The sequence below is a fragment of the Ictidomys tridecemlineatus genome, chromosome 1 (assembly GCF_052094955.1).
Source record: "Ictidomys tridecemlineatus isolate mIctTri1 chromosome 1, mIctTri1.hap1, whole genome shotgun sequence".
Taxonomy (NCBI): Eukaryota; Metazoa; Chordata; class Mammalia; order Rodentia; family Sciuridae; genus Ictidomys; species Ictidomys tridecemlineatus.
This window is the reverse complement of record NC_135477.1, coordinates 226,409,217-226,432,304: the sequence shown is the minus strand read 5'-3', so window position 1 is coordinate 226,432,304 and position 23,088 is coordinate 226,409,217. Positions and strand designations below refer to the sequence as shown.

The following is a 23,088-nucleotide window of genomic DNA, read 5'->3' as shown; positions in this document are numbered from 1 at the left end:
ACTTATTCAACAGAAAAGCCTTTGAGGCTCTCAAATGCTTTATAATTTGGAAAGGATAACCCCTTTGAAATATTACTTTTCTTATAAGAAACTACAACATATTTGCCATCAAGAAAACATGTTTTAAGGAATATGCTTTGCTTGGATGATAAGCAAGATTTACTTTAGATGAGCTGAATCAAATGTTTAAGATTTTGCAGATATAAATGAATTTATTGTGTATAACTCATATGGTTTGGACATGAAGTATTCCCCACAAACTCATGTGTTGAAGGCTTTGTCGCCAATGAAACAATGTTCGTAGTTGGGGCTTTTGGGAAGTGACTGAATCACTGGGTGGTACTCTGACCTCATCCCATGGATAGTTGAATGGATTACTGGGAGGTGGGGCATAGTTGGGGGCAGTAGGTTACTGTGGCAAGCCCTTGGGGACTATTATCTTTTCCCTGGAACTGTCTCAGTTTCTCTCTCTCTCTCTCTCTCTCTCTCTCTCTCTCTCTCTCTCCCTCTCCCTCCCTCCCTCCTTTCTGGCTGCCCTGTGCTAAGAGAATCTAGCATGCCCTTCTGCCATGGTGTTCTGCCTCACCTTGGATTAAAACAATGGAGCTGAAAAAGCATCAACTAAGACCTCTGAACCAAGATCTCTCCTCCTTTAACATGTTCTTGTCAGGTATTTCGGTTGCACCGATAAAGAACTGACTAACACAACTGTTGAAGTCACTTTAAAATGTGTGCAGAAAAACTTTATTGCTTATTCTCACACAGTATGTTGGAATTTAAAAGAAAACAGTATATCCCAAATTTGGGGCCAGAACTTTTTCTGGAACATGTGTTGCTGCCCTTTGGCAGAGTATTTAACACTTTATGTAGGCGGGGGAGGTACTGAGGATTGAATCCAGAGGCCCTCTACCATTGAGCCAGAAACACTGCAACCCATTTTATTTTATTTTATTTTATTTTATTTTATTTTATTTTATTTTATTTTATTATTTTATTTTATTTCCAAGACAGAATCTAGCTGAGTTGAAAAGGCTCATCTTGAATTTGCAAAACCCCTGCTTCAGCTTCCCAAATCACTGGGATGGACCACCATGTCCAGGTTGTATTTGGCATTTCTGATGAAGTGCTTGAGTAACTTTCCGAAAGACTAAAGAGACTAAGATATCTACCAGTAATATTGTCTCATAAAATAAAGATTTATGATGAGGTTAATAATCAGTAACCAGTAATTTTATAAAAAAAGATTAGTGAACCAATTTCTTTTTTTTTAAAATCTCTTTCTTCATCTTTCCCTCTTTCCTTTTTAAAATTTCCTTCTACTTACAAAATCATTTTACCTTGAAGGAATCTTTAAATTATCTTACTCAGAGTTCTCTTGTTAAGATTAAAGTAAAGCTTTGATATATGTTTGTAATCAATTTATGTGGAAAATTGTATTAGTAATCTAGTCAAAAATCTCAAAACTTGGCAACATTCATAGCTTGGAGTAGCTTCTAACAAAATATGTAATAAGTTTCTGCTATTGTGGCTCATGTGAAAGCTAATAAAAAGCCAACTCATTTCATTATAGGTGTCAATTTAAAAAGTTACTCTTTGAGAAATTAAAAGTCAATGCCATCTACTTATAGAAATGTAGAATGTCATACATAAAGTAAGTAATCATACCTTTAAAAAGAACTATGCGAAACAAGCTCAAATGAATAGATTTGATCACTGTTCTATGAGAGTAAAAGTAACTCAGGTTATGAGTTTTGGCTGACTCCCAAAATGGATCTGTGGTTATCAAGAAGAGATAAATCACTCTTGAGAATACTTATATTTGCCACTGGGCCTGAAGGTTGTTTTTAATTTGGAGGTTAAACATATTTTGATTTATTTTATCCTTGGGGTATGTGCTTATAATTTTAAGATAAATACTGGGAGTAAGACAATTACTTGAATCTTTCCATATGTTTGTTTAAAAGTCAATGTAGCTAATAAGCATTTGGTTCTTATTATGGGAATGTATGTAGAATATATGCTATATAGTGTATACAAGTCTATTAAATACTATGTAATATTTCTCAAACTAAATACTTCATTATGTTAGATATCACAATATCAGAGCAATTAAGAAGCAAACTTTTCAGTAGAATTGTAATGTGTTAGGTTGGCAATAGAGCTTAGAGCAGTTTAGCAAACAATTTTTATTTTTAAATGCTTGGAGGCTAAGGCCTTGAACAAATATATTACAAGGAAGAAATGAGAATACATTTGGAAGAAATGAAAATACATTTGGAAATCTCATTTTGAATCTCTCAAACTTCTTTGAGTTCTGTTCCTTCTTCCTTCAGAAGTATATCTCCCATTTATAGAGAATTTCCCTCATAAATTAAGTGGAAACTTAAAATATATTAAGAAAATCACTTTACCTCTATAAATATAAATTTTCTGTGTAGAAAAATATGATTAATCTGATAAAACTTCAATTTGGTTTTTTGAAAACTCCTTCATCATTCTGATTCTACATTACTTGAATTCAGTTATATAAATCTAATGGAAACATAAAATAGACCTTATTTTGAAGAATTATTATGTACTAACTCAGATGTGCTCAGTTCAAATGTTATTATTAAAATTATTACATTAAAATAAAGAGCTGGTTTGCTTTGGGAGTAAATGGTCACTGAAGAAACATTAGAAATAAAGTAGCTCTAAAAAATATCCACCTTTGTCAATCTTTGGGGTGTATTACTTCAAATAATACTTGGAGAACTTGCTTCATTTAACCAAAATTATTCCTTCACCACTTTCTCTTCTTACTGGTGCTACATCCTACTCTCTTAGGCTCTTTCCCTTCCCCTATAGTCTTTGTCTCATGCAAGGTAAGCAAACTTTCTATTTACCATTCCCCTATCGAGCAAAGCTACAGTCTTCCTTAGAGCCTGCCACTTCACAGGGAAGTGTGGATTGTAAATAGCCCCCAATTTCTGCTGTCATGAATTATTTTATTTCCTTTCACATTAACAATAAACATATTTTGACACAGGCCCTCTGATTAATAATATCCATATGATTATGTTAAAACTTTAGCTTGATAATAAATACCCGTTGGAAGTTTTCTGAATCCATATTCATGTTCTATTCTTTCAGTCAGTAAGCTTTCCAGTTGCAGGGAAATGCCAGTGTTCCCAGTCAGCTGAGTTCTGTTGAATGTGTACACTTTAAAAAGGCAGGTTTAATTTGTCCTTAACTGTTAATTCCTTTCTTCAGCATTTAATACATTACTTGTCCTTTCTACATCAAAGACTTTGAAAATACGTTCAGAGCCTTATGTTTAAGTTCCCTTCATATCATCCTTTAACAATTATAAAGATGGAATGAGGATAAGCTCATAAAAACCCTTCAAATCTCCATTCATTTGAAACTGCCAAAGCCTGGAGAGTGAGCAAGACTATACCTATTAGGAAGAAGGTGAATCAAGAGAGGCTGGGTCATGCAAGTGAAAGGTTGGATTCTGCCTTGGTTTAAAATCATGATATTCGGTTCATTATTATATTAATTTTGATTTTTAGAATTTTATTTGTCATGTTATTGAGCGTTTTGGTACCTCAAATTTTGTGCATGAGATAAATGCCTCACTCATGTTACCCTTGTTCCAGACCTGTTAAGAAGATGGTCTCCTTTTCTGATTGTTTGGTATTGAAGAAAGACTATATTTCAGTATGGAGAAGAGGGAGAACTGACAAAAGAATTTTCCAAACTGAAAAGCAAACAAATATTACAAATTCACTAATATTTTCTTTAAGACAGATATAACAAAACAATCTTTTGTGCCGAAAGACTTGTAAATATGCCAGAAATTTTTCCTACATAGAGAAACTCATGCCTTTCATACCCTAAAGCTAAGATGTAGAAAGAACAAAATGTCACATATTAATGAAAATATAAATTATTCCTGAAGAGAGAAAGAATATGGTCATTGGTGAAAAACTCCAAAATAGGAAGAAGAGGAAGATGAGTACTCTGGCTGGATTTGCTCCTAAATCTTTCATGAATTTAGGCAAAGTCATTTATAGTTTCTTTCTTTGTTTTAGAATCATGATAACCTTAATCATTTGCCTGCCTAAAAAGAAACAGATATCACTTTTAAAAAGGAAATAATTAAATTTTCTTTAGCAACAATAAGTGTTGGCAAGAATTGGGGGAAAAGGCATACTCAATGCTGGTGGGACTGCAAATTGGGACAACCAATCTGGACAGTAGTATGGAGATTCCTTAGAAAATTTGAAATGGAATCACCTTTTGACCCATTTATCCCACTCCTTGGTCCATACCCTAAAGTCTTAAAAGCATCATACTGCAGTAATGCAATCACTTCAATGTTTATAGCAACGCAATTCACAATTGATAAACTGTGGAAGCAATCTAGAAGCTGATAAAGATGAATGGATAAAAGCTGATAATAGATGAATTGATAAAGAAACTGTGGTATATAATATAATATTACTCAGCATTAAAAGAGAATAAAATAATGGCATTTGTAGGTAAATGGATAGAATTGGAGAATATCATGCTAAGCAAAATAAGCCATTTTCAACAAACCAGGGGACAAATGTTTTCTCTGTTAAGTGGATGCTAATTCAATGGGGGAGGGAGCATGGGACAAGTGGAGGAACTTTGGATGAGCAAATGGGAGGGGGGAGGAGGTAAAAGTATAGAAAAACAGGTGGAATGAGATGGACATCATTACCCTAGGTACATTTATGATTGCACAAATGGTGCGACTCTCCTTCTTGCAAAACTAGAGCAATGAAAAATTCTGCTCCATTTGTGTACAATGAATTGAAGAGCTTTCTACTGTCATTTATACCTGATTAGAATAAATAAATAAATAAATAAATTTTAAAAATAAAAATAAAATTGCTTTGAAAGTTACTATTTTCACAGGACAGTAGCAGGTAATCTAGAATACACTAATGAACACTTTCAGGAAAATCTCCAGCCTCTTTTTGCAAACGGAATATATTGAATAAAGTTATAGAACTGAGCTACAATTTGGTGCATGCCACCAATCATACTTCCTTGAATTTCTGACCATTCTTTTCAGAACTCAAAATTTAGTTCAGCATCCAATTATTCTATTCATGTTATAGCATGAATAATTTTTTATGTGAGCCTAGCATGTAATAAAACTTTGCTAAGCGTAGTTCATATGAACAAAATAACATTGGTTTGTGGCAAATGTTCTAAAATGATGGAGGTAATAGGGAAAGAAATCTAATTGATGTCACTTAATATAATAACTAATCAAAGTTAGCTCCACAGGCACAAACTAATAATTATCAAATACAAAAAACTAAGTTGAAAAGAGAAGATCAGGAGATATTTAAAATAACACTGAAGATAATTGAGATAACTTATACATTGAAGTATAAATGATTCAGGTCTTGAAATAATACATTTAAATTTTTAGATTCCTCACATTTTTAAGTGGTCCATGTCCTGTAGGAGTTATCAGAATACCTTGATTGTATACTTTAGAGTGTCCTGAAAATACTAATGCTCATTTAAGTCCATAAAAATGCAAAATAACCATCTTTTTAAAGTGGAACAGCATTCATCAGGGAATCACTTGCTTATGGAGAGACGGTCATGGAGACCTGGAGAAATGCTATGTATTTAATAATTAGAATCTGTTGCCAATTATATCATTCATTCTTATTGTCTTCAGGTATGCTTTGCTATTTATCTTCATCATGAAAATCTTTTTCTTGGGCTTTTAGGTCTGATTCAAAATCTACTGTATGAAAAATTCTACCACTATCCAAAAGCCTTTGCAAACCTAAAACCTGTAACAAAATAGTTGTGAATATGTATATAACATGACAATTATTTCTCATCCTCATATCCAATAACAAAAAAAAATAAATGTATATTTCAAATTAGACAACAACCGCATGCTAAGGCAGTACAGAACAAAAAAATATTTTTAAAAACTAATATTTTACTATGTGGCAGAGTAAAATCAAGGGATAGTTGGGAAATATAAGTTCTATTGAAATTCCTTTCATTCAACAGTCATAGAACATCCATAATTAATCTTATGATGATTCTCAACTAGAAGCCCTCTTGGCAATCATATGATATAAATAAAGGAAGACAGAGGCAAATTTGTACTCATTAATAAAACAAAACATTTGATTAGAGGATACTGATAAAATAAAATATTCATGATTTTAGTTTATTTTCTGTTGAATTTATTAATAATCTTTATATATATTTATATATGTATGGCTTTGAGCAAAGACAAAAGAAATACTCTAACTCATCCCTGATCATACAGTTGTTGTAGGAATCAGCTATGTTACTATCTTCCCAGCAGCAAAAAGGCCAATCTTTTCAATAATACATTTCTTTCTGTACAGATTAAAACTCCATGTGGGCTTAACTATGTACAGAGAAAAAGAGGTCACTGTCAACTAGCAATGAACCTTTATATTACAGGAATGTGAGTCAATTTTTTTCTTAACCTAAGTATATATACATTCATACATATATATGTATATAATTTACCCTGTACCTTGTTTAGGTTAGCATATAAACCTTAGGGTTTTTTTTTCTGTTCTATTACAAAGTGAATAAAAATTGTATGGTTGCACTGAAAGACCATGCAATTCAATTTTGCTTATGATTCCCAATAGTGCTCAAAATAAAAAACCAAAAATTCATATATATAAAAATATTTCACTACCAAACCCATTAATTCTATCAAATGTAAAACCTTTAACAATTTAAAGGAGCAATGCATGATCTTAATAAATTGAAGTTAATTCTCATATTTTAATGAAATAAAGGAGTTTTGTACTGATACTTAAATGGTCTTGCAGCTTTCCCATAGATTCTAGGTAGGCTGAACAATTCATTTCTCAGGCCATTCCTGACACACCATCATTTGTCACCAGCATATTAATGATAATATATTGACTAGCATTGTTGATCACTTCCACATGAGTTTGGATCTGTTAGAAATTAAACATAATATCTCATTTTGGTATTATAAGTATTATATCCATAAAAGGCATAACAGGCAGCATGGATCCACTTCAGAATTTTTGCTTTCTGTCCTCAATCTTGAGGCCCTGTCCCAGATAATGTGTGATCTTTTTAAGTTCTTCTTCAATGTGCCATAAGCGTCAGAGATACTGAAGTTCTCCACTTTAGGTCATTTTCGTTATTTGGGTTATTTGCAGAAGTTGGACGTTAGGAATCTTTCCATAGCATTCCAGTCATCCACCACATTTTTTGTGATGCATTAGGCACAAATGATTACTAAGGGACTTCTTTGAGAAGAAGCAGATGCTCACAGATCATGGAAAGAATTAAGGAAACAAATGAACGAACAAATAAACAATGCTCACAGACATTCAACTTTACCGCAGCTTTCTGTCACCATGTACATACTGTTTTCAGCACATTTGAAATAATGAGCTTCCTATCTAAGGTCTATGTTAGTCACCACATGCCTTAAGATTTACTAACCACTTAGTTACAATATACATAGAGCAAAATGTGTATTACCAAACAGACATGATGATATATTGTATTTATTTCTTTAAATTAACACCACAGTGAACTACCAACTACAGTGAAGACATAGAACACGCTCTCAACTCCAAATCAAGCTGTGGTTTACAAATAATTACTTAAATAATAATAATAATAGCAATAATATTAAATGAAAATGAAAAACCTCACTTCTAGACTTAAGTCAGAAATCCAAGTCAGCCTTACAAGAATTTTAAGATAGGCAATTAATGAATTTTTATACTTTTCTAGAAATGAGAAATACTGTAAGCCTTCCCTTATAATGAATGATTTGAACCTATTATTTCCCCCCCAAAAGCATGCAGGGACTATTTTCAGATGCTTGATTATGGCAAGAAGGAAGAAAAGTAATGATTTTTGGTGTAATACAAGCAATTTGTAGATTCGAGCATACATTTTTTGCATAAAACGTTGCAGGTTAAAATAATATTGTAGGTTTCAAGCCATTGCATTACAATTGAATAATTGTCACAATTCGGTTTTGTAAAATTTAAAACTCTAAGTTTTGAAGTGAAGCAATAAAACTAAATCCTTAAACAATGACTTTTACCTTCATACAACACAGAATAGCTATTTTTATTTGGGTTCAAAAAGTTATTTACAGCTAACGTTGATTGAGTCTTGGTAAAAGTCCAATAACACATGAAGAGAAATATTCCCTCAGCTTTCTGAAAGACCAATGAACATGTTTGAGAATAGAGGCAGTCTTTTAACAGTGGCAATGCTAGTCTCCTACAATGGCCAAGCATGTAATGTGTTCTTTTTCTAATTCAAAATTGAAAGCACCAAATTACAATTTAGATCTATAAAGTGGGATTTATTATTTAATCCCCCATAATTAATGATTGAAAATTTAGATGCAGAGACACAACGAATGAATAAAAATTTTGATTGGTGCTATTCCAGAGCTCATTTGAGAATTGCCTTTTTAAAATCAATAGTTTTGTTCCCATTGAATCCAAGAACTCTTCATAAAATAGAGAAATACATATACCCAAAGAATTAAGTAAAAGTACATTAGAAAGAAATAATCTTACAACAACATTTTAAATCTTTTAATGATTTAAAGAAAGGAAGACATATAACACTGAATGCTAAACAGGTCTTTTGAACTTCTCTTGGGAATTTAGATATATATTTAATAGTATATGTATATATGTTTTTACATTTTGCATGTAGGCCAGAGCTGTCTAAAATATCTCTTCATAGTAGGCTATAGGGATCTATCAGGAGATAGAATAAAATAAGATCTGAGAATACTCTCAGTTTATTAGAGTATTTCTTTCTGCTTTGACAATTAGCAGGGATCATAAATTTGAAGCAAATCGTGGCTTTTCTGCATCTGGGTCTGTGTTTAAGACTGAGGAAGGCTCCCTCTGAAGAGCAGCTGCTGGTGGAGGGGGTGCAGGAGGGACTCCTCGATTGGGGGGAATGGCTCCCGACGACATTTGTCGGAAGAGGGTGACTCGCTGAGGGACTGTGCCCCTGCCCCCCGCCTGAAGACTCGTGCCATGGACGGCTGCCACGGGTTGGGGGATGGAGGCCAGGGACTCGCCCACAGTGGGATGAGGTCTGGAGATCAGAGTGGACACCTCATGGGGCAGCGAGGGCTGCGAGGCCGAAAGGGGCCTGACTTCTCGGGTCAGATTGGTGTTATGAAGCGCCTGCGTGCTCTTGTGCACTTCGTTTTTCGGTGTGGAGCTGCTGGGTGTCTGTGGCTGTTGTGGTGGCTGCTGCTGCTGTGGCTGAGTCTGCGGAGCCTGGGACTGCTGCAGCTGCTGCTGCTGCTGCTGCTGCATGAGTGACAACTGGGAAGCAGTGGGGGAGGCATAGTGGAAAGTTCGCGTGGTCAGCGGGCTCTGTACAGGAGGGCTGCAGACCGCAGTGGTGTAGGAGCATGGTGAGAGAATGGCCGATGGTTGGGGTGTCTGTGTGCTGGGACTCGGGGAATGCAGGTTGCTGTGAGACAGGCTAGTCGCTGTGTACACCGGTGGAGATTGTGTCCTCATGCGCGATGTTGGGGTAGTGGTGGAAGATGTCGAATTCAGGGCTGTCATTTGAGGATAATTGATGGGAGCGATTGCCTGCACCATCTCTCTGTCATGTTTCACAATCTGCTTCAGGATCTCATTCTCCTGATTGTTGAAAACACCAGTGTTCAGATCCTTCTGGAACTTTTGCAGAAGAATGGAGTTTTTCTTGCCTATCAGCAAAGGAAAAAAAGAGAAAAAAGATAGGATAGGCACTTATGGAGTCTACTCCTGACTGATGAGGAGATCAGGTAAGAGGATCACTCACAAGCAATATCCAAGAATTCTCCATTACAGAGCAAATATAAAGGAAGCTTCTGCCCTGTGCATTTCCTGTATCTGCCGGGTAAATCTTAAATTTTACTCAAGTCAAGTGGAAAAGTGTATGAAAGATTTGGAGCTATTCAACACTAGAGCTATCTTAAAGAATGGGGGAAGAAGGGGCTTTTGGATCAGGCTGAACCTAGAAAGGAGATTTGAATTTCATGCAAGAAAAGCCAATGGATAATAACAGCAAATATGTAAGCCCTTGCTCTACAAAGGACTTTAGTACATTATTTTATTTCAGCCTGTACCCTATGATATATGTATAGTCATAATAATCCCATTGTCACTAGAAAGGAGACCTGGGCATGGGACAATTAAGTACAGTGCCCAAGAAAACACAGTTAGAATGTAACAGGGGTAGGAAGGAAACAGAAGAAATGTGATTGTGCACTCTGATTGCAGATAACAGACTGGCTGCATCTCTGTCATCTGATTGCTTTCTGGATATGCAGCCTCTTTGGCCTGCCCCCACATATGAATCTGCCACTGCATTCTACCAAGACTCCAGGGTGGTTAGGGAGCAGCATATCAGGTCCTTGACCAATGTCCAGCACCAATGATTCTCAATTCCAACTGCATTTTTCTCTAATCTCTGGAGCTTTCATATGTACTAATGACCAGCAAACTTGAAAGACTCTATCAATTCAAATTCTGGACTCAGACAGGATCTAGACTGTTGTGCCTTAATAAGAAATTTCCCCATGGGATCTTTATGTGCAGCCAAGTGAGAACCATCTCGTGATCATTCCTCTCCTAAAGGGTTGTGGTGAAGGCCAGGGGTATAGTGTGGCAAGTGCTCACCTCACACAAAGGACCTCAATAAATCTTAGCTGTTCTTCCTGTCATCATCTTTGAAATGGTGTGAAATAACTAGAGATTTTCTGGCAGACTAAGAAGTAGAATTATTAGTGGATTGGTGAAAAAAGGAAAAAGCATAATCCAAGTGCATTTGATAACTGAAAAGTTAACCAGTTTGCTATGTTGCTAAATAAAGTATCATATCAAAAGAAATAACGGGTATTTTTCAAAATGAAAGTGTTAAAATTTTCCTGGCTACTAAAAAAGCAATCATTTTTATTCCTGCCAAGACAGGTATCTCTCTTTTTTAAAGAAACTATACTAATTTCCCAAAGAACAAAAATCCTATATGAATAATAAACACAAATGCTTTTTTAGCATACTCCCTTAATGAATGACAGTGTATATTTCTAAGCAATGGTCACAAAACTGAGATGGATAATGTTTTTCTGTGACCATTTGAATAGCCAGCATTTCCTAATCTAATGGAAAAAATTAAAATAATTTTTATGTGCTGTTATACTTTCATAAAGATCAAAATGCAAGTGGCTTGTGCTTACTAGGAATTTTACTGTCTCTATAATTTATTGCACACCATTTCATGCAAACTTTATTTTAAATAAATAGCTGAAATAATTTAGATGAATGTGAAGCTATATCAAATCAACAGAAATTCTTTACTGAAATACTCTAGGTTTCATGATTTATCTGAAGATGTCCAGCTGGTGTAGGAAAACCTCATACTCAGAAATCAGTCTCTGGGTCTGACATGAACACTCAAGCCACAAAAACCAAAGTTCTTTTCAAGTTCCATGCATACTATCAGGAGTGCCTACTTTTATGGCTACCATCTCCATGGATGAGTACGTTCTATAAATTCTCTCAGCTGTCAATATGAATTTCTAATACACTTGTTATATCTAATGATAATATCCAAATACTCCCTTTATTTCATCTAATCAAACTTCAGATGTTTATACAGTCTGTTATTCCATAATACAGAGGGAAAGAAAGATATCAAGTGCAGGAAAAAAATACTGACATAACCATAAATCAATCTATGTTCTTCCTTTAATAAGAATGAAGCAGTAGAGGTGCCTTTTGTTTACTTCTAACTGATCCCAGTTTCATCTGCTTTAAGTCCACTTATTCCTTTCTCGCTCCCTCCCCCTTTTCAATAAATATTCACTGGGCATCAGGTACTATGAATGTAATGATTAATTAGACATGATCTCTTTCATTCACAAAGCTTAGTATCTTACTATAATGAAAATGTTGTGATGGGGGCACTTCAGATAAGAGAACATAATCAGGGAACTCAGCCTATTTGGGGATGAGAGGTCAGAGAAGGTTTCTACAAGCCAGTGACTTTTAAACAGATATGAGGGTTGAGAGGAAATAAGGTGGGAACGAGGGTAGATGGGCAAAGAAGGTCCAAGTTTGGAGAATGAATGTATACCACAGTATAACATGTCAGGATATTCCAGAATATTTAGGAAAGTTAATCAAACCAATCTGATCTAACTTTACTATGGCAATTATTCAAACCATAAATTAGCATAACTAATAAGGTATAATTTATATATTTTTATTTGTAGCACTAAAGAGTGTACACAGGCTTTGCAAAGTAAAATATCTAGTTTGGGCACTTCCATCAATACTTTTTCTGCATGAGTCTGTATTACAAACATTTCAATAAGTTTCTGCTGGTAACAATTTAAATACAAAGTATTCAATTTTTAATATAAGGATAAAATGTCAAGACAAAAAGTGAACCTTGTGACAAAATTTGGTTTGTAATGCAGACTCATACTATTGTATTTTTGGTGCTATTTTAATGCTCTCTAGAATTTGTATTGATAGTTTTTACCTGAAGATTCAATCTGTTTTGGTATCACATGGCATATCAGATTGAGTCCCTGGTAAAAACAGATGTGAATATGTAAACCCAAAAAACAGGAAAGATAGGACCTCAGAACTCTCCAGAAAAATGGCTACAGTTAATTGCTTTTCTACATAACATAACAAGCACTGAACTAGCCTTTGGGACACATGATTGCAAACTTGTGTTATGCCACAAAATGAAAAAAATTTTTCATGAAGAAGTTAGAAAAGTAAAGAGTACCTATCCGATCTAGTCGGTCAATGGCCACTGTCTCGAAGGCTCTTCTCATCATTGGATATTCCTCCAGGACCTCATTGAAATTGTCCACCGAAAGGGAATAGAGACGGCAATATGTATCAGCTCGAACACTGGCAGTGCGTCGTCCCTTAGTCAGCAAGCAAATCTCTGTAAAAGCGAGAAAGAATGGCTTGTTTGGTAATTTTCTATGATAAGCTAATAAGGCCTCCTGAAATTAAAACGAAATAGTCTCATGAAGTGAAAAATCCCAGGGGTAAGCAGCATTTTCTATTTTATCAGGACATTCCTTCTGACAATCAAAAGTATCCAATTGTCAATATCAAATTTTAAAATTACATTTTTTTAAACAGTTAAAATTTTTTGTTTCAAATTGGAAAATTTGTCTATTCTTCAATCACCACCCAATCATCCTAAAATAAAATAAAAACAGAAAAAAGAAAAGAGTGATATTCAGGCAGAAAAAAAGTTTTTATGAATTCCGAAAGGCAGAAAGCAGGTGATCTATACACTGAAACACAAGTCAGTCAAAGCACTGACTTAAAAATCTCTATGAGCACACAAAACTGGACCAGTTTCAGATAAATTACAGGATTCCTTAATATAACCCCATCCCCTTTTAATATTCCCACTGAAGATCAAAAAGAAGAAAGTCATATCCCAAATGTACTTTTAAGATATCTGCATTGAAATTTAGATTCTCAAAATATGGCAAATGAACATTTCACACTTGTATTTCATCATTTGATAGCCATAAATATATTTATAAAGGTAATTTTCCAAATTTTATAAGTGAAATAAAACTTCAACTGGCTTTGAGTTTTTAAACTTGAAATCATTTAAAAATTTATCTTCAAAATAGGTCAATTTGAAAAAAAATGGCAGAATTATTTCTAAAATTTAGTTTTCTAATAAAAAGAAGTATGATAAAATAATAATTAAATGTCTAAATTCCCACTCTTCTAAACTGGAAGTTCTTTTTGTGTCGACTGACATTATGAGTAAATTGTTTTAGGCACTATGTAATTGACGTTGGGACTGGAGATATAAATTAAATAAAATGTCCACTTTTGTGTTACTTCAAACCTGGTGGTTAAAAGAAAGTTAGCTTTAGGAACAGTTCATTTAACTGTAATCTGATAAGAAAAATCCAGATATGACGACTCTAGGGGTATTTAAGAAGGGTTTCTGAGCCAATCTGGGAAGGTTGGGAAGACTCCAGTAAATGCCACCTAAATCTTAAATTATGTTGTTGCACATGTTGGAAAACATAAATTGAATACATAATATTTTGGAGTGTTCATGTTTATGTACAGGCTCATGCATGTTTGTATGTGTGTGTGTGTGTGTGTGTGTGTGTGTGTGTGTGTGTGAGAGAGAGAGAGAGAGAGAGAGAGAGAGAGAAAACTTTTAAAAAATATATTTATTTATTTTTTAGTTGTAATTGGACACAATACCTTTATTTCACTTATTTATTTTTTTATGTGGTGCTGAGGATGGAACCCAGGGTCTTGCATGTGTGAGGAGCTCTCTCTACCGCTGAGCCACAACGCTAGCCCCAACCATTTGGTTTTTATGTAGAAAGATAAATTTATATTTGTCCATATTTAAGCAAATTATTATATCATGTAATTTGCCTGGTACTCAAATCTGAGAAATATGTAGTAAAAGAAGCATTTCAACACTATCCCCAAATTAAATTTCTATGTCACTAACACATTTGTGGTATATTATATAACAAGGTTCTATAGTCTTCAATCCAGAAAGTTCGCTTGACAATCTAACTGAAGGAAACAGTGTGTCATTTGAGTGTTTACTCAGTAATATACATTATGCACTTATTTACACATCAGAAGATATGGGCATGCTCTAAATATCTAACCATTCAAAATTTCTACAAAATTTTATGGTTTCTGGGTAGACTATTTGGCAGTTATTAGAAGCCAAGCTTTTCAAGTCTATGTTAATAATAGGGCATGAAAATTTAAGTGATAAAAATGAGAGAGAAGATTATGATTACTTTTTTTTCGTTTTTTCAATTTCCTTTACACAAAATATTTTTGTTTATGGATGAACATGCTTTTTATTTTAAAAGCTCTATTTAGAAAAATTATCTAAGGGCACAGTAGAAAAAAAATCAAACATATGAAAGAACAAAAATTTGGTAATGGTGATTACTATTATAGGAAAATTCTTTGGCTTTATTGTATATGCCTTTTTAATATATGTTTATTTCACCATCCCAAATGTTTTCAGTTTCTATTTGTTGGTTTTTCATAATATCCTTCTCTTTTGTTTTATATGTAATATCCTCTGTCGTTCAGTAGGTGTTATGAATTATGACTGCAAATAATGCATACATTCTACAAGAGAGAAACTCTAGTAATGTTCAGTGAAAGAAGCAAGATATGAGTGTCCATGTGTTGTATGAATCCATTTATGTGAAATATCCAGAAAATGTAAATATACAGACACAGATAATATATTAATGGTCTGGAGTAGAGGATGACAATGGGATTTAATAATAAATGGGAATTGTATTGAATCTGTGAATTGCATTTAGCATTTTGGACATTTTAACAATATTGATTCTTCTTATCCATGAACGTAGGAAGAATTTTCATTTTTTTGTTTGTGTTGTTTTCAATTTCTTTCATCTGAGTTTTGTGGGGTTTATTGTAGAAGAAGTTTTACACTTCCTGGTTAAACTTATTTTTCAGTATTTTATTTATTTATTTTGGAGCTATTTTTTTTTAAAGAGAGAGTGAGAGAGGAGAGAGAGAGAGAGAGAGAGAGAGAATTTTTAATATTTATTTTTTTTAGTTCTCGGCGGACACAACATCTTTGTTGGTATGTGGTGCTGAGGATCGAACCCGGGCCGCACGCATGCCAGGCGAGCGCGCTACCGCTTGAGCCACATCCCCAGCCCTTGGAGCTATTTTTAATGCAATGACTTTCATGATATATTTCTCAGTAACAACATTTTAGTGTATAAAATTTCAATGATTTTTACATCAATATACTGATTTGGTGTCCTGAAACTTCACTAAAATTATTTGTTAGTTCTAGTTATCTTTTGGTGGAGTATTTAGGTTTTTCTACATGCAGAATCATATCAACTGCAAACAGCGCTAATCATCTCTATCAGAATACTAATGACTTTATTCATAGAACTATAAAAACTTTAAAAATTCAGATAGAATTTGCAAAAGTCTCTGAATAGCAAAGGTCATCTCGAACAAAAAGTACAAAGTTGCAGGCATCATAATACCTGATTTCAAAATATACTACAAATCTGAAGTAGTCAAAATAGCATGATATTGGAATAAAAACAACTTCATAATCCAACGGGATAGACTAAGATACCCAGAAATAGTTTGATACATTTATAGTCAAATGATTTTTTTACAAAAATTCTAAAGGCATACATTGGAGAAATAACATCTTCAATAAATGGTTCTGGGAAAACAGGATATTGATAAGAAAAAGGTTGAAATGTGATCCTTAGCTCTCATCCTATACTAGAAAATCTCAAAATGGATCAAAGACCTAAATTAAGATATGAAACTACTAGAAAAAAATAGAGGAAATGCTTCAAAACATTTGTAGGAGCAAGACTATGAAAGAACAAGCAATGAAAGCAGAAATAGACAATTGTCATTTCATCGAACTAAGAGGCTTCTGTGGAGGAATAGAAAATACACCAGGAAGAGACAACCTATAGGAAGCAAGGGAAATTGCAAACTATGCATCTGACAAAGGATTAAGGCAAATGATCCAGAACATATAGTATCTGAAAAAGCTCAAACAGCAAACAAATGAAACAAAGAATCCATTTTAAAATGATACAAGTAGATACAAGTATTCTCTAAAGAATAAATTCAAATGTCCAATACACTTATGACTATATGCTCAACTTCATTAGCTGTTAGGAAATGCAAGTCAAAAGTACAAATAGATTATCATCTCACCCCAGTTAGAATGACTAATATCTGAAAGACTAAAGAAAGCAATGCTAGTGAGGATTGTGAGAAAGGAGAACTCTTATAGACTGTTGGTGGGAATGTAAATTAGTAATGCCATCAAACAATAAGTTTATCCAATGTATGATCTGGCAATCTACTATAGGATGCATATCTAAACCAAAAGAAATCAGTCTGACAAAGAGACAAAGAACACTCCCATGTTCACTGAAGAACTGTTCACAGCAGTCCAGAAATGGAAACAAACCAAGTGTCTATATACTGCTGAACTGATAAAGAAACTGTACATATCCTCAATGGAATATGATTCATCCATAAAAGAAATAAAATCCTATAATTCGTAGCAAAATGAATGGAACTTGAGATCATTATGATCTCATAAGTGAAATATGCCAAGTACAGAAAGTACCACGTGATCTCAATCATATGGGAAATCCCAAAACGCTGATCTTTTAGAAGTTGAGCATAGAATGTTGGTTACCACCAGAGGTCTGAGAGAATAAAAGGAGGGATGGAAAAGGCTGGTCAATGGATACTGTTATACATTTACCCAGGAACAAGAAAGTCTGGAGTGCTATTGCAGAGACTGTGTTCTGTACATTTAAAAAATATAGAGGAAAGGATTTTGAAAGTTTCACCAGAAGAAATGATGAATGCTTGAGATAGATATGATTATCCAGATTTAAACATTAAACAATGTATACATGTATACAATTGAAACATTACATGGTACCCCATTAATATGTATAATTTTTAATGTTTTTATGTATCAGTTATCTTAATTAAAAATAAAACATTTAAGAAGATGAAAATGCTAACTACATAGATTTGATTAATACAGATTGTATGTATATATAACATTATAAATATATGCAATTAAAATAATATTAACAAATTTAAAAACTTATCCAAATGGGCACAAAGACTCTTACTGGGGGATGAAAATACTCCAAAACATGATTATGGAAATGGCTTAAAAATTGACTAGTATACCATAATGGGTGAATTATATATGTAAATACTGCCCTAAGGTTGTAAAACCTGAAAAGAAAAAGAAGTTTCATATTTATTTTTATGTTTATATTTATTATATTTCAATTTCTCTTCAGTTTTCTGAATATGTACCCTTTACTACCAACTCATTTCTGTGTCTAGATCTTTACATAATTGTTCATTCACATTTAAGGATGAAAACTGGCAATGTGACAAAACATGTTGTTTCAGAGTTTTTCTTCATGTTGAATAGATGGCAGTTTTTCTTCACATTGCCAAAGTAAGTAGCACTCTATTCTAATTGCATTACCCTGTTCTCCTTGTTCAGTAACCTCAGAAAAGAACCATTGACTTCCCTACACCTTTCAAACCTCCCAGGAGAATTACTTGTTTGACTACAGTGTGTTTTACATATGGAGGGTGGGCTGGAGAATTAGTTACCACAATCTGACCTTAGGCACATGCCCTCTCTTCTTGCCTTACTTTTTGCTATGTGTCATGTGATCCTGTTGTGTCTTAGCTAGGAGCCTCCATAAAAGTCTTGCAGGAGGGCCTGGGGTTGTAGCTCAGCGACAGCACACTTGCCTAGCATGTGTAAAGTGCTGGGTTTGATTCTCAGCACCACATATAAATAAACAAAATAAAGGTCCATTGATACAAAAAAATATATATTTTAAGAGTCTTTCAAGATATCCACTCTTTTCTGGATCACAGTCCTCTGTCAATATATTCCAAGTTTCTGTAAATGCTCTTCAAGATGTATCAGCAATCACCAGTGTACTTTAAATGCACATTTCAGAATACCTGCATAGCACTGGCTTACCCAATAAGATAATTCAGGTATATTAAAAAAACAAATGTCCGGTGACCAGAGATGGGGCCAGAGATGGTTCAGAACCTCAGTGATATCAACAAACCATGTTGGCAAGACATTTTCCTGGCTTTCCTCCCATGATCATAAGTGGATTGCCACTACAAGCATTGTCTCTCTCTCACACAACAGTGTCCCAACTAGGGAGAGAGGAAACAACTTCCTTTTGTGTGTGTTTGTTTTTATTATGAAGGCAAGAGTCCCACTGGAAGTATTAACTTATGTTTCTTACATCTTATTATCAGAACGAACTCACTTGGCCACCTTAGCTAAAGAAGCAATGTAAAACTGAATATTTGGTGAATGTGATGAGGAAATAAAAAACATGTTCTTATCTTAAATAAGACATGAACTTTTATGTTTCTCATGTTTGAAAATTATATTTACATTGTGTTCATGCATAAATACATAACAATAAATTCTACCTTTATGCATTACAAATTGTAATGCATCATTAAAAATATAAAAAAAGGGCTGGGGATGTGGCTCAAGCAGTAGCACGCTTGCCTGGCATGCGTGCGGCCTGGGTTCGATCCTCAGCACCACATACAAAGAAAGATGTTGTGTCTGCCGAAAGCTAAAAAATAAATATTGAAATTCTCTCTCTCCTCTCTCTCTCTCTCTCTCCTCTCTGTCTTTAAAAAATAAGAAAAAAATAAGAAAAGGGCTGGGGTTTTATCTCATTGGTAGGATATCCTTGGGTTCAATACTCTATTCCCAGTACCAAAGAAAGAAAGAAAATATGGATGTCTTTGTTTTTTGTTTTTTAAAAATGAGCATGTACTTACATACTAATATTTATTTTGAGAATAAATTTAAAAATTGGAAAGAAATATGACTAATTTTAATGACACTTATAAAGATATGATTAAAGAAGTTTATTGTTGCATAAAAATATTTTCATTGAAAATAAAATAAATACTTCAAAGAGGATCTTTTTTCTTTTTTCTTTGTATTAGAAATTGAACCCACTGGTACTTTACCACTGAGATTTATCTCCAGTCCTGTTTTCTGTTTTTATTTTTTAGTTTGCCAAAAGTTCTCATTGAGTTACTGAGGTTCTCACTAAATTGCTGAGGCTGGCCTCAAACTTGGATTCACAATCCTCATGCCTCAGTCTCCAAAGTCACTGGATTACAGATGTACACCACCATGCCTGTTCAAAGAGCTTAGTTTTAGAATAATGTCTAAGGTATGTACGAAAAATTGTGTATATGTGTTATAAGCTCTTAACCCCAATTTTTACCATCTCAGTAAAGTAATGATATTGCTCAAAAATTTAATTCTTCATTACATGGCTCTACATAAGTATTTCCCTTTTATAATTGGTGGGATGAAAACTGATATCTCAGTTTGCTCTTTTGGGCAAACTAATGAAGTCAAATGTTATGTTGGTGGTTTTCTGAAGCAGTGATGGTTGGCTTCCTCTTGTTTCAGCTGTATACATCTAAATTCATGGGTCATTTTAGAGAGTCTTCATTTGGTGTATTATAAGAAGTACTGGCCTGGGAGTTTGAAGTTCTATAGTATACTCTAGAAGAGATTACTCTTGTTGCATAAAAATATTTTCATTGAAAATAAAATAAATACTTCAAAGAGGATCTTTTTTCTTTTTTCTTTGTATTAGAAATTGAACCCACTGGTACAAGGATCTGGACAATACTTATATTCTTCAGACTTTATCACAAAAAATAAAACTGAATTGCTTTTCTGGAATTTTGATAAAATTTAATTGCTTAGACTTTATTCATTCTTAATCTCTAAAGTGTCATTAATTTTTACATCTCTAGTGTGTCTATGTGGTTTATATTAGGTGCTTAGTATTTGCTGAGTTGAATCATTGAACCATAGAGCAACATGATCTGCAAGATGAATGAATTAGTAACCTACGTGAATAAAATTTCTTGGTATTCAATATGACATTTTCCTCTATGAAGGAACTAAGGACTATATAGACTCATATCAACAAAATCCTATCAGAAGTAAGTTATACAAAGGACTTCATTTAGTACCAACTCAAAACTCATCAATCATTATATAGCTGCATCTACTCAATAATTTTAGTGAGAAACAGAACAAATGAAAGTGGAAATACCCATGGTCAGTATGAAAATCACTTCAAAATATTCCTATCTTTTAAATCCTTCATACTACTTCTACTATGAATAATAGAATTAAGAAATGATACATTTAGTAATGAAGAAAAGTAACCTTTTTGAATATAAAAGAGTTAGATTTCATGTGCTGAACCTCCTGATTCAATATGAATGGGGCAGGTGCTTCTCTGTGAATTATTTTTTTTCTTAATTTATTTTGGAAATCCACTCATTGTGTAAATATAGCACGGTGTTAGGTGTTAACAGAGTTTTGTGTATTTACCATGTCTGTATCTCTGAGTGTGTGTTTGAACAAAAAATTAACTAAGTAAGTCAACTTTATTTCATATTAGGTTCATTGGAAATTATGTACATATTAGTTTACCCTATTTTTAAATGTATTATATATATGGAATTTTCTAATTGTACCCTAAATAATGGTTGTATTGCCCTAGTTGGTTTAAGGCATTTTAAAAATAGTAACTATACACTACATTATTTTATTCCTTCACAGTTCCAGCTACATTGAGTTTTAAGCCTACACAAAATGATTTTAAAATGCTCATGAATATATAAATGATAATGTCTCAACCCAAGAACCATATGAAATTATTCTATTCTTCAGTTTTAAATACTATAGTATTGGTTCACCTGTTAGGTATCTTTCCTTTGTAATAGAACTAGTAAATGTTTTATGAAACATCTTTAAGCAACACAACAAATTGCTAAGGATTTTGTGTAAAGTCAACAAAGAAAAAATATCTGGAGGATTTGATAATGCTTTCTTTGATATAGACCTTCCTTATTCACCAGGTGGAAAATTAACTTGCTTTTAGATGCTCAGGACGTCATAAGGAAAATAAAACACAAATGAAATAAAACAGAACTCCTAAAGAATAAGCTTATTATTAGTGTAGCTTACACACAAAAGCTTTTTAAATACTATCTGTACATTGCCTAGACCCTGTTTTTTTTTTTTTTTTTGTTGTTGTTGTTTGTATTTTTTGCTCACTCCCTGAGAACTCCAACAGGAATTTCCTAATAGTTTAATCATAATCACTCCTTTAAGAATCTTAGAGTAATTTACTTAGTAATAGGTGTCTTAATCTATATTATATTTTAATATAACATTTCTATATTATAGTCATATAGACAAATAATGAGAAGTTGACTTATTACATTTAACTTGGTAGGACTTTCCTAACTTTATTTACAGGGCATTTATGAAATGACTAAACAAGTTATTTCATCCGACTAAGAAGAAAATTGTCAGTAATATATCCTGTCACAGGCAGAATAGAAAACTATTTCCAATTTCAACATTAGGAAGAGTGTGGCCTGGGAGATTAGATTTGGCACAGCACACTGTATGTCTACTTTTAATAATCCTTGAGGTATGAGATGTATCATCTGCCCAATGCTATTTTTGCTGACATTTGTTAACCCTGATTATAAACATTAAGTCCACCTGACATTACTGTCACCTATATAAGCAGTCATTTTACAAGGTAGGGCAAATATCTTCAAGCACTTTGCTGTTCAGAAATATTTCCCTGACCTCTAAAACAGCTTGACATTGCAGTGACACAGAGGTAATCAGGAACTCATAACAGAAATTTCTGAAGGAATGTGTTTAGCCTGAGTGTCTAGAATCTATGAGGGAAAAATGTACTCATTTCCTCATTGTAACCTGAACAAAAGCTGCTTCCTTCTCTCACACTCAGTAGCATGAAAAAATAAGTAATTCTCTATATTACATCAAAATATGTATTTTGGAGAAATTTCTTGGGTTTCTAATCAAATATCTCATAATAACATGCAACTTTTTGATTTCTTTCTATTGTGTATTTACATTTTATTTGTATTTATACAAGAGAACTAGTAAAACATTGTTTCTGCATAGTATAGAAGATGATAACATCTGGTTTAAATAAATTTGCATATAAAATTTGGATGGTAAAAGTACCTTGGATGTTAAATGGATTTGAATAAGGATCTAAAGAAATTTAGACAGACCACTAATTTCATGTGAATTTTGTGGTATTTTATGCATATTGATGTATTTCACATTTTGTATAATTTTCTAAAACATTAAAATATGACAAATCCTATATGATCATCATAAAGAATTGATTATGTATATAGAGATAGATTGTATATCAGAATAAGTATTCTAATAACCAAAATACCCAGTTTTGCCTTTTTCTAATTACTCAGGTATAAAGTTTATACCTTTTTCTAAAGGTATAATTGACTATTTCAA

The 23,088-nt window shown here is 33.4% G+C and overlaps 1 protein-coding gene across 1 annotated transcript in view; it reads right to left on the bottom strand.

Moving 5' to 3' along the window:
• Positions 1–717: 717 nt before the first annotated feature.
• The window catches only part of Hcn1 (hyperpolarization activated cyclic nucleotide gated potassium channel 1), a 369,751-nt gene continuing 347,380 nt past the window's right edge, over positions 718–23,088 (bottom strand). Inside the window, exons 7-8 of the mRNA XM_005319677.3 lie at positions 12,868–13,032; positions 718–9,790 (exon numbers count right to left, since the gene is read on the bottom strand). Coding sequence (XP_005319734.3) covers positions 8,895–9,790; positions 12,868–13,032 — 1,061 coding nt within the window. The 3' untranslated portion in view covers positions 718–8,894. The remainder of the gene's footprint in view (positions 9,791–12,867; positions 13,033–23,088) is intronic.